This window comes from Oryctolagus cuniculus, chromosome 17, assembly GCF_051225735.1.
Source record: "Oryctolagus cuniculus isolate XC-2025 breed Fujian yellow rabbit chromosome 17, ASM5122573v1, whole genome shotgun sequence".
Classification (NCBI taxonomy): domain Eukaryota; kingdom Metazoa; phylum Chordata; class Mammalia; order Lagomorpha; family Leporidae; genus Oryctolagus; species Oryctolagus cuniculus.
The window spans coordinates 41,330,324-41,343,505 of record NC_142883.1 but is presented as its reverse complement, the minus strand read 5'-3'; the positions used below and the strand labels follow the sequence as shown (position 1 = coordinate 41,343,505).

General features: G+C 47.0%; 1 protein-coding gene across 5 annotated transcripts in view; it reads right to left on the bottom strand.

Annotated features, from left to right (window-relative positions):
- MYO1D (myosin ID) overlaps nucleotides 1-13,182 on the bottom strand; it is a 341,376-nt gene that overhangs the window by 207,347 nt on the left and 120,847 nt on the right. For all 5 annotated transcript variants that reach the window (XM_089317418.1, XM_051824625.3, XM_089317415.1 and 2 more), the window contains 3 exons: nucleotides 10,159-10,329; nucleotides 5,725-5,795; nucleotides 2,175-2,249 (listed from right to left, as the gene is read on the bottom strand). In XM_089317418.1, coding sequence (XP_089173544.1) covers nucleotides 2,175-2,249; nucleotides 5,725-5,795; nucleotides 10,159-10,329 — 317 coding nt within the window. The remainder of the gene's footprint in view (nucleotides 1-2,174; nucleotides 2,250-5,724; nucleotides 5,796-10,158; nucleotides 10,330-13,182) is intronic.

The following is a 13,182-nucleotide window of genomic DNA, read 5'->3' as shown; positions in this document are numbered from 1 at the left end:
TGAGCTGCAGCGCCGGCCTACAGCAAAACATCTTGAAAGCATTGTCTGAGCATGCCTCCACCTCCCTGTTTGCTGTAGTCTCTTGAGCCCTTGTCAACCACACATTCGTCTTCACCTTCCCGTGGAAAGCAGGCTCGTCAAGAGTCTCAGCGATCTCTCCCCGCAGGGCCTCAGGCCGCTCCTGCTGTTGACAGGATTGGGCCCAGGTTATCGCTTTTATCTTCTGAAGGACCTTCCTCTTGGGCTGGCCTCTATGACTCCCACTTCCCATCTTCCTTCCTTCCATGACGGCACGCATGCTCCCAGTCTTCTTTGCTTGTTCTTCCTTCCTGACTTGACTGCGAATGTGGGATGAGTCTTTCAACCGCTTTGTTTTGTATCTACACTCCCTCCTTAGATAATCTCATGGAGTCATATGCCTTTACGATCAATGTATGGACAATTGTGAACTCGGGTCTCTAACCCCACCTTTCCCCTGAGAGCTAGATCCACAGGTGCAACAGCCCGGTCAGGGCTTTCAGCCAGGTGTCCACCATGCACATCAGACACAACATCCCCAACATCATTCCTGATGTCCACCACCGTATCCTCTGAGCTCTCCACGCTGGGCTCCAGTGTCACCTCTGACTTCTGTCTTTCACCCGCCAGCAAATCTTTCTGCAGTTTGCCTTCCAAGTGTCGCCTGGCCCGACCACTCTCCATCATGGGCTGCTACCACCCCAGGCCCAGCCTGGATGGTTATCCGCCCTCCTAACTGTCTTTCTGTATGTGTTTTACACAGTAGCCATGCCTCACTCTGTTCTTAGCCACACTGGTCCCTTGAAGTCCATACACTCAAGCTCATGCCCACCTTGGGACCTTGGTGCAGCTGCTCCCTCTGCCTGGGATGCTCTCCCCCCAACACCCTGCTCCCTCTGCCTGGGATGCTCTCCTCCCAACACCCCATGGCTCCCTCCTTCCCTCCACTCAGATCTCTGCCCAGATGCCTCTTTAGTAGGAGGCCTTTTCTTCCCTCCCAGTACAGGGTGTCCCTGCCCTTGCTCATCGGTGCCCTTCAATCCCTTACCTACCTTTTGTTTCTGCACAGCACTGTCCTATCTGAAGTCTGATTCTTGTTTACAATCTGTCACTGCCACCAGACTACACACTCCATGAGGACAGGGGCCCCATCTACATTGTTTTCACGGCACAGAAGAATGTGTGGCTCGAAGGTGTTCAATGCATTTTTGATAATCTTCTGACCAGCTGACAGAGGAGACTGGAATGAGTAACAGTTCTCGAATCCGTGAGACGCTGGCCAACATCTCCCTTCTGTGGGCCTTCTATCCAGGTGGGTTGAGATTTGCTGTCATTTGCCCCCTTGTTTTGCTGTAGCTCTTCCACGTTCTGTAGGTTGTGAGGAGATTCTGCACATTGTCAGGATCTGTGCTCCCTAAGAGGTGAACGCATGGCAGTGGACACTCGAGTATGAAAAAGGGTCGAGCTGGGCCGGAGGCCACCCAACACCTCTTTATGTGCACGGCCTTGCCTGGGAACCGCTCAGTTCAGCTGTCCCTTGGTGTCCTCAGGGTGCTGGTTCCGGGACCCCTCAGGGACACCAAATTCCACTGATGCTCAAGTGCCTTATATAAACCGGCAAAGCATTTGCATATAACCTACACAATCCTCCCTCAGACTTTAAATAATCTCTAGATCACTTATAATACCAAATATAGTGGAAATGCTATGTAAATGGCTGTCATCCTGTATTGCTTAGGGAATGATGACAAGTAAAGCAGTCTGCACATGCTGGGCACTGATGAAATTTTTTAGAAGTATTTTTATGGTCATGGGTGGTTGAATCTGAATCTCAACCTACAGATACACAGGGCTGAACATGCGTTGTTAGCAGGTGACAGGGCTGGCTGCAGTGAACACAGAAACCAAAGCATCCCGTGGGAAAACAAAGGAAACTGTTAGTAGCAGGACTCTGCCCTAAGTTTACAGATTTTTATGCTCAGAACATCGATTACTGCTTCATTCACTGAGTATGAAAAAGGGCAAGAATATCAGCCAGAAACACTGAAAATCGTCACATAAAAAAACCACGTGCATACACACACATATGTGTGTGTACACCGATGTAACGTGTGTCAGAGAGCTGGGTGTGAAGATGAGCAAACCTCTGATCTTACCTGTTGTACATGAGGCGCTTGAAATCTTGAAACAAAGTATCTTTATTTTTGTCAATAAAACCAATGACAGAATAGCTGTTAGGGAAAAACAACACAGAAAACACATCATTCACCATGCAAGAGCCACATGTAAGCTCTTCTAGACACTGGAAAGCCTCTCCACCGATTATTACGCAAGCGGCCATCTGCACAGCTGAGGCTGCCCGCCTGGTCCACATTCACCACCTCAGCAGCAGGGACTCTGCCTCTGCTCCTGAAGCAGAGTGAGTACCACAGTCATGATCAAGGTCATCGCTTTCTATGGGTTTACTGCTTACCTCAACAAGACGACTTTTAGAGAGAGAGATCTGTATCTATTATCCAGCATCCCTAAGATAAAAGCAAACCAGCCACACACAGGAACTACCCGTGTCATTTGCAGGGAGGCCAAGCGCCTAGGGATCACTCAGTGTTCAGGGTGGGACAGAGAATCCAAGAAGAACTGCAAAGGACGGTGAGAGTTAGATAAGCCGAGGCAGGAAGGCAGCAGATCACACAGAGACACAGATGCAAAGCAGACAGGAGCAGGCACATGCGCAGAATGTGGAAAGAAGATGAGGGGTCTGGGGGAAGGGAGACAGCGAGCTAGGACCACAGGTGGGGAGAGGGAGGGGCGGGAGCACCACTGCTGCAGTGACAGGTGATGGAAGGCACTGGGGCTCTGGGTGATTCAGACAGAGACAAGGAGCTTGAGCAAACAGGAACTCTCCATGCAGCCACTCCCTACGCTTCCACTCCCCTCTCTGCTTGTATTTTCTTCCCTGAGAATCTCACAACAATGTGGACAACTCCCAGATTTCTAACCCTGACCCCTGGCCTTACACACCTCATTTTGCAAGAGAGCTCCTGAGAGCTGTGCCTCCCATAGGCACGTTAAGGTCACTGCATCCAAAAATATTTCTTGGCCTGCCCCAGCCTAGCTCTTCTTCCTAATATTTTCAAGTCACTTTGACTCAACTCCTGAAGTCATCTGACAATCTACTGTCCAACTCACACAATTCAAATTTCAGAGTCCCTTATTCTGGATTGCAAGATTTGTTGGGATCTGATCTCAACCCACTTTTCTAAGTATTTCTACAACTCTGTGCTACATAAAGGATATATGCCAATCAAATGTGCCTCGTTGCTATTTCCAGAATGTTTTTAGCACCATTCCCATTTCTTTCTATGAAAATAATTCCTAGCATCCAAAGACCAACACCAGCCTTCCTGGGCTTATCACACAAAACTAAAAGTATTACACCATTTCCTGGCTCTGAATCCCAGCAACACCTAGTGCTACTTACCTGACAATTATTTGAGACTATCTTTCACTGGGCAGGTGTATGTGTATGTGTGTGTGTCTGTGTGCATGTGCCTGCATGTATTTCCAGTGTATAAATACACACACAACCATATATGTATGTGTGCATCTTAGAAAGGTTTTGTGGGCAAGAACTATACCTTATAAAGCATTGTACACATGGAAGAAGTGCAGGAAAAATCCAAAAAAGCTTAGAGGGGGAAGAAGCCATTGAAGACACTGAACACTAGCAAGAGTTCTGGAAACTTAGTGTCTCATTTCTTCCGCAGACTTGCAATGTGACCTGGATAAGAACTTCACTCATTCTGCACAAGCTTCTCCACCAGTGAAACAAGAGGATTCTCTTAACTCATCCCGAAGCCCCTGTCTAGCTCTGTGTTTACGGAACTCTGAGTTGCTACAAGGGCCTGTTACGCGAGGCTCGGGTTTCCAAGGGGAGACACCTATCTGGGGCGGCCCTCCTCTCTTCAGTATTCTGCAGCTAGGAAAGGAGCAGAACAAGTGGAAGACAGTGCCATTTCAGCACCGGTGGCTGGACCGACAGATGGAGCCACATTATCTTATGATTCTAGAGTTTTAACTTAAACCAAGGACGGCTATTAAAATCCCTGCAACCATCCTCTCGGCGTGCACAGAGATGATCTCTAGTTTTGCTTGTTTATTCTTGCCCCACCCGTAATGGGTTATAAGAAAAGAATTCCTAATGCATGAAAATAAGGGAGAGAGTTCTCCAGACAGTAAGGTGAGGAGTGGTGCTCGATGGACAAACAGTGAGAGCCACCAACTAGAGTGGGCTGGAGAGCGTCTGCCTCCCAAAAGACCCCCACCAAGTTCCCCGGAACTGGGAAAACGCCGCCTCGCACAGTACGAGATGTGATCTTGGCAAGGCTCTTGAGGGGCAGGCTCTTGAGCCTGTTTGATTCAGGGGCACCGACTACTGTTAGGTGCATCCTTGTGAGTCGGAGGCAGAGTAACACAGACACGGGCCGAGGGACACCCAGAGCCGCCTGCGGCTGCTCCTCTAAGGAAGCCTCAGAGAACGTGTGGCCTCCAGGACCGTGAAAGATCAGGTGATTTGTTACAACAGCCTGAGAACCTAACACACCAAGGTCACCAAATGCTTTTTGTTGTTATCATCAACTTCTGCTTCTATTGTATTACAATCAGAAAATGTAGTTGGAAAGAATTTTGTGTGGTGAGTGTTTGGTACAGTGGTTAAGATGCTGCTTGCGACACCTGCATCCCATATTGGAGTGTCTGGATTCGAGTTCTGGCTCCACTCCCAAGTCTAGCTTCCTGCTGATCCATGTCCTGGGAGGCAGCTGGGATGGTTCCAGTTCCTGGGCCCCTGCCACCCACGTGGCAGACCCAGAAGAAGCTCCTGGCTCTGGCCTGGCCCGTCCTAGACCATGTGGCCATTTGGGGGAGTGAACCAGTGGATGGAAGACCTCTCTTTCTGTCTCTCCTCTCTCTCTCTCTAACTCTGCCTTGTAAATAAATAACTCAATCGTAAGAAGATTGAGTTAAAATAATTTTGCTTCTTTTTGAGAACCAACACGGGAAAACTGGATTTTTCTCAGGTAGGCAGTGAGCCAACCGCTTGCAGTGCTGCTCCCACGGGCGACCTTTCCTGCCTGCTCTCTCCCCTGCAGCCCTCCCTCTTCCTGCCCCTCCCCCACTCACTGCCCTGACCACCTCTGTTACTTTTAGGGCTCAGCACAGATGCCAATTCCTCCAGCAAGACTTCTCCCTATTCCATGCCCTGGGCTAATTACTCTTCCTCCCCATTCCCACAATGCCTTGTGCTCCTCTCCTTTAACCCTTTCCATTCTTCATTGTGATGATCTCTGTTGTACCTGCTTGTATCCTCCACTAGAATGCTAGCTGCTTCTGGCCAAGCCCCATCACGTCCACCTTTTTATCCCAGCTCTTCCATGCTTTACTGAACCATCCGCTGATTTCTACTGACTACCAACTATGCCAGGAACTGTGCCTGGGCACAGAGTGATTGCTCAATACATGTCTGAAAAGCCAAAGATGAATGAAGCTATGCTGATACTTTTAAATGAAAGATTAAAATACACTGACATTCGAAATGACCTAAAAATGCAAATGAACAGGAAAACAATGTACATTTTCTCTGGTTTTATTTTCTGAAGCAGGCATGCATGCAACCTGTCATGTTAGGTACTGAAGTAAGATACTCACACAACATCACCGGCATAATGTCGAATTCGAAAATCTCGATCAAACTCCAGAATTTTGTCCGAGGCACAGAGCTAAGAAATCAAGAAGGGGATTGTTTTAAAAATAGTCCTTTTCAACCTTCCTAAAAATAGATTCCAACTGAATGATAATGATGTCACAAATCATGACATCATGAATGAAATCACAGTGTGTGCTTGATTTGCATTACATTGATTAAATATCTGCTTTATGTGGTCAAGACTGAACTTCCACCAGAAATCCATGCAGCTAGGGCACATTTCCCAGCCACTCTTGCAGTTGGATATGGACATGAAACCAAGATCCAGACAATGAAGGAAGTAAGGCTATCCCAGGCCTTGCAGATTAAAATGGACGATCCTGGCATTTTTTTTTTTTTTTTGGACAGGCAGAGTTAGACAGTGAGAGAGAAACAGAGAGAAAGGTCTTCCTTCCATTGGTTCACCCACCAAATGGCTGCCACGGGCGGCGCGCTGCACTGATCTGAGGCCAGGAGCCAGGTGCTTCCTCCTGGTCTCTCATATTTATTCATGCAGGTGCAGGGCCCAAGCACCTGGGCCATCCTCCACTGCCTTCCCGGGCCACAGCAGAGAGCTGGATTGGAAGAGGAGCAACCGGGACAGAACCAGCATGCCAACCAGAACTAGAACCTGGAGTACCAGCACCACAGGTGGAGGATTAGTCTTATTGAGCCACGGCGCTGGCCAGGAGCACCATATTTTAAAACCTTTTTTCTTTTAATTCAATTTAAAAAATTATTTGAAATGCATAGTGACAGAGAGAGAAGAACAGAGAGAGAAAGAGATCTCACATTTATTGATTCACTCCCCAAATGGCTACAACAGCTGGGTTTGGGGCAGGCCAAAGCCAGGAGCCAGAATTCCATCTGGGTCTCCCACATGGGTAGCAGGGGCCCAAGTACTTGGGCCATCCCCACTGCTTTCCCAGGTACATTATCAGGGAGCTGGATCAGAAGTGGAGCTGGATCAAAAGTGGAGCAGCCAGGACTTGAACCAGCCATCCAATATGGGATGTAGGTGTCTTAAGTGGCGATTGTCCCTAATGTGCCTCAACACCAGCCCCAGGGAACACCATACTGAGGGCTTACTATCTGCTAGGCACATCCATCTCATTCAATCCTCACATTTAAGGAAAAACATTTCCATCCCTCTTTTATGTACATGAAAATGGAGGCTCAAAGAGGTTACGTGACTGGCCCAGGATCACACAGCTACTAAGTGGCAGTCCTAGGGAAAGATGATGGATGGAACGGACTGTGAATGATCACCTGGCTCATCTGCCTGCCAAACTGGGACTCCTGTTCGGGTCCATCATTGCACAGAAGTTCAATTCCTGCAGCTGTTTCTCAGAGAAGAGGAAAGGCCTGGTGGGGGGTCCCCATCACCTCCTGCACCTTTCTTCGTTACAGAAGCACAGACACTTCGTCGGCCTGTGGCAGGCACTCAGGACTTACACAGCACTGAGTGCAGCACTGCACGGAGACCACTCGGGATCTCCTGTTAGATGGCAGGGCCGCACCAGGACAGTGGGTTCTCCACGGTGGCTGACGCAATATTTCATCAACTGGGGAAGGAAGTAAGCACAGGCAATTGAAGCCAGATTTTCTGAGGTTCGAATCCTGGCTCTGCCATCATCGAGTCACTGTCTCCTTTTACCCTTCATTTAACCTTTAGAGGATTGTTCTAAGGGTTAAATAACCGTGGGGACCCAAGCATCTAACATACAGAGAGGTCTCCAAAACATTTAATTCCTCTTTTATGAAACCCCTTTATTTATAAACCCCACAAAGGAAATGGACTTAAGAGGTATCTTAAATATAAGATTCTTACATGTGGATACTGCAAACTCTCAGCTAAATTGAATGCAGGACAATTTAGATTCTTCTTTACTTTTTTGTAATAACAGCTACATACTTATCAAACTTTTCATGATAATAATATTTAAAGATAATAATTGTATGGTTTAATGGCTCATTTGCATGCCCTCCCATGGTGTCTAGTGTATAAGGAAACAGTTTTGCACCCAAATGAAACAACCATGACAAGCCAGAACCTCTTATTTAATATTCCAGTGATGGCTAGTTCATCAGTAACCAGTAGCAAATGATGACTTCTGGCTCAACACACAGGATAATACATTATTTAACAAAAAGGTGCATTGTGATTGAAATATCCCAGCAGCTTGGTTATTTCATTTCTTTCCGTCATTAGGCAAAAGTCCCAGAAAAGCACACATTTAAAATCCTTATCTCAGTACTTATCCCAGGAATAGCAAAATAAAGGGCTATTTGATCTGAGTTGGGAAATCTGGACCCTCATTATGTTAAAAAAGAAAAAGGGGGGGCCATCTCCACATAAATGACTGCTTAGCACTTCCCATCAAGATCAGTAGCAGATGCTTCAAGTCCTAAGTACAGTTGCTCCTAAGAATGAGTTCATTTTTTAAAAAAGATTTATTTATTTATTTGAAGGTCAGAGTTACAGAGAGGGAGGGAGGGAGGGAGAGGGAGAGGAGAGAGGAGAGAGGAGAGAGGAGCGAGGAGAGAGAGAGAGAGAGAGAGAGAGAGAGAGAAAGAGAGAAAGAGAGAAAGAGAGAAAGAGAGATCTTCCATCTGTTGGTTCACTTCCCAAATAGCTGAAATGGCCAGGCCAAAGCCAGGAGCCAGGAGCCAGGAGCCGGGAGCTCCTTCCAGGTCTTAACACATGGTAGCAGGAACCCAAACACTTGGGCCATTTTCTGCTGCTGTCCCCAGGTTATTAGCAGGGAGCTAGATCAGAAGTGGAGCAGCCAGGATGTGAACCAGCACCTGTATGGGATGCTGGTGTTGTAGGAGGTGACTTGAACTGCTACACCAGCCCCAGGAATGAGTTTTTGCCTCAACACAGCTGATGGACAGATTTAATGCAGTTCTATAGATGGCCAATGTGAAAGATATCAAAATGAGGTGGTTTGGATTTCTCCTGTGGGACTCAGAGCTACTTAATTACATAAGATTTATTTGGTCCTACTGAGGCCAGTTCACTCCAACTTTACAAACATTGATTGAGCGTCTGTCACACAATGCCAGGCAAGTGTCCAAAACCTGTGCTGCGACTGCAGGGGGCACTTGCACATCATCCCTCAAAAACGGGACATCTGCCTGTGCGGGCAGACCAGCTTGACACAGCATCCCTCTCAATTACTTGGGCTGCTTCTCACTGGGCTCACCCCTCTGTCCCCAGCACGAGGGGTTGCCCCTAGAAAATGAGATGCATTTATTGAGTGTTGTATCAATGGGGGATGACAGCTCCAAACCAGCACCCTAATGTCAAAGGTCAGACTGCAGTGTCTGAAAGGGCACTTGGGGCAGGGCTGCAAGTCAGTCCTCAGCAATAGACCAGTTAGAGTATTTTAGAAAGAACTGGTCTTGGATGAGTGTCAGCCAGTAACCTAGTTCCTGATGACTTCTCACTGGTTAATTGTGGACTCTCTCTGTTCTGATGACATAATTTCAAAAAAGGCAAGGTTAGAATACGGATCTATGCATGCCAAAAAAAAAAAAAAAAAAGGCAGCGTGTCGCAGATGTATATGGAACTGCAGAGAAGAAGAAATGCTTGCCCCTCTCTTATTGGAGCTGAAGGAGCAGGGGTCCTGCTCTCCCTACCGCTATGGCTGCTGGGTGCACAGGCATCTGTAGGAAGTGCTGGGTGACAACAGAACTCCCTTCCCTAACACAGATTCCTGGAATCGATGCAGTAGCAGACATATTATATGGAAGGCATGGCACAGAGGTCTGATAACCACAACTGCCACCAACTATTGCAGAAATGTATCTGTCTGTGACAGTTTCAGATGTGAAAAATGGAGAATTAAAAGGAGAGCCATTTATTTAAGGAATGAGTTTCCCTGGAACAACCAGAATTACAACTACAATTTCTTTGTTGTCAAGAAAATCAACAACCCTGAAGAACTGTGGCAGAGCAAACACCACATTTTGCAAACCAGGATTACAGGAGAAACAAAAACAAAAACAAAAACCTCAAGGACAAAAGCCATCTTCTGTGCCAGAATCATCAGATGCAGGAGTAAAATCCTAGCACATGAACAGGGACTCTGCACCTATTGGTTATAAATGACATCATGCTTTCAGAAGAATCATGTTCATTTTGCCTATTTCCAGCAAATTGGATAGTCTGGAGCTCCCTCTCCTGGCCGTTAGGATTTTTGTTGGTGCTGTCATACTACAAGCCCAAGGCAGAATTTATCCACAGCAATAAATCACTTACTGGGTGTTTATGGCCTTCCTTATTTGAGTGGACAGTCTTTGCATCCAACATGCACAGTCCTTTAACTCCTCAACAATGAAGAAAATCTCACAGATCAAAATGAGAGGAAGGTCTTGTGGAATAAGTTACCTTTCGGCTAGAAAAATGCCCGTGCTTGGCCAATTTACTGTTGAGCGCTTCCAGGAATATCTGGTCCGTGACTCTGCCGACATTCACGCAGGCGTCGTCCAGGATCGCAATGACCCCCTTGTGCTGCTGCTCCACCAGGTCCACGATGATCTGGTTGTTGAAGTAGTCGATCTGCAGACGCAAGGAGGAAGAGAGGGGACAGTGATCTGACGGTGCCTCTGTCTTCATGGTTCAGCCAAAGTTCCCTGGGCCCAGGCATGTGACTGACATCAGCTAGCTCGCATCAGATGAGCACGTGCTCCAACAGGGTTGTGTGGTTCCACCATCACATTTATAACATGAAGCACTTTATCTGAGATGGGTGTAGCCCAAGGCAAGAATTACAAGGAAGACAACATTTCTCCCATTACCAATTATTGTTTAATCCCGTCTGTGTATCCCACACCCATCTTATTCTCAATCTCCAAATCTGCTTACTGTTTTTTTAAGATTTTACTTGAAAGTCACAGTTACACACACACACACACACACACACACACACAGGTTTTCCATCTGCTGGTTCACTCCCCAAATGGCTGCAACGGCTGGAGCTGTGCCAATCCAAAGCCAGGAGCCTGGAGCTTCTTCCAGGTCTCCCACGTGGGTGCAGGGGTCCAAGGACTTGGGCCATCCTCTACTGCTTTCCTAGGCTATAGCAGAGAGCTAGATAGGAAATGGAGCAGCCAGGACTTGAACTGGCGCCCATATGGGATGCCAGCACTGTAAGCAGCAGCTTTACCCCCATGCCACATCGCCAGCCCCAAATCTGTTTACTGTTAACCACAGGACCTAGCTTCCATTAACTACCAACAGATAACCTTAAATTACTATTTGATACAATGCTTGATAATGAAGTTAGGGTACTACCCAGAACCTGTGTGTTTTTTTTATGTGACTAAAATGCAAAACAGCATTTCCTCTTGTTTTCTGAAAGTTACAAAGCCTGAGTCTGAGTGTTGACATTTTTCTGGGTATGATATAAAACTATTAGTTCTGAGGCACAGCTTTCATTTACTTCCATGAATGGATGAAGTTGCACCTTACTCTGGCATTTTAGCAGCTGCTACACCTGATTATTAGGAAGGTGCTCTTGCACACCCGAGAGCAGGCACAGAGAAGGTACACGCCAGGAAGTGGCGCACCTCACCCCCTTTTCTTCCAACCCCATCTCACGCGGGAGGCACCTGGGTGAGCCCTGTTTCCTTACCGTGGAGGTCCCCGGTATTCTTGGCGCGTGTTTTACAGCCCAGGCCTGGTGCCAGTTATCTGTGGCTTTCTTCCCCCTTCCTAGTGCTGAGAAGCCTGCAAACTGGGCCACGTTGACTTTCTTCTGTCTACTTTTCCATTTTGTCTAAATTGGTTAATTCTGGATTGGGCATCATTTTGCAATTTGGCAGTCTCAGAGACATTCTGGACCACTGAGGACTGCTTGAAGCTGCCAGTGGGGAGAGGCCATGGGGGTGGCTACACACCCCTTGCTGCACAGGACAGTCCTGTGAGAGGCACCTGCCCCAAATTCCAAAGATGCTGAGGTACACAAGCCTTGGTCTGTGCATTTACTTTTATTGTATTTATTACATTTCTAATCAGGGTGAAAAATTATCTCTGTCTTTGGAAAAAGTCCTTAAAAAAATTTCAAGAGGCAGGAAGTCCAAACTGATTAACAGCTGATATCTTAGACTTTGGAACTATGGAATTAAAGACCAAGTCTTTGTTCCAGTGACAAAAGAATACCTTTCCTAAAATTGTATCACTAAAAGTCATCTCAGCTGAAGATTCTAATTGCTTTTAGTTTGTATGTTTTTAAATTTTTTATATTAACAATAACTGTACATACTTAGGAGCTACATTTGACATTTCAACATCTGTACACAATGTATACCAGTCAAATGGACATCTCTCCTTCTTTGAAATTACTTTAAGATTGGAGGCTTGGCACTTCTGTTTGTTCATACAATACCTACTAGGTTATCGTGAAACACTCCCCCACTATGCTGTGTAACACTAGGAGCTTACTCCTTTGATCTAACTCTGATTTGTTTAATGTTGCTTCAAACATCACTGAAAGCCACAGCTTTCAAACCAGGTTCTTGCAGGAACTTGGCACTCCCAGGAGGTTTCTAGGAGATATAGGGAGCTGGGAGAGAAGGCATGGAGTGGCTTAGGGGCATGGGCTCTGGCCTCCCATTCCCACTCCAATGCAACAAGTTTATGCCACAGCTTTATCAATGATGCCTGTGCAACTCGATATTCTTGAGCAGGATGTCTGAATCACATTTGAACCACACTTTTTATGACTGAATTTGCTATAAAAACCATCTGAGTTTCAGTTATATTGTGCGTTATACACACATTCATTCCTAGAAAGCTTGATAAACTTAATTGAACTTCATTGTAAATGTGCTCAGAGTTCACTTGACTGTCGAGTTCTTGGCAGTTAACAAATGATTTGTAAACTTCGGCAGCAACAGATGTTAAAAGTGAATGAATCAGGGGCCGGCGCTGTGGTGCAGTGGGTTAACGCCCTGGCCTGAAGCACTGGCATCCCATATGGGTGCCAGTTCGAGACCCGGCTGCTCCACTTCCGATCCAGCTCTCTGCTATGGCCTGGGAAAGCAGTAGAGGATGTCCCACGTCTTTGGGCCCCTGCACTCACATGGGAGACCCGGAAGAAGCTCCTGACTCCTGGCTTTGGATTGGCCCAGCTCTGGCTGTTGTGGAGTGAACCTTTGGATGGAAGACCTCACCCCCCAAACCCCTCTCTCTCTCTGCCTCTCCTTCTTTCTGTGTAACTCTGACTTTCAAATAAACAAATAAAAACTTTTTTTTGGCTGGCGCCGCGGCTCAGTAGGCTAATCTTCCGCCTTGCAGCACCGGCACACCAGGTTCTAGTCCTGGTCAGGGCGCCGGATTCTGTCCCGGTTGCCCCTATTCCAGGCCAGCTCTCTGCTGTGGCCAGGGAGTGCAGTGGAGGATGGCCCAGGT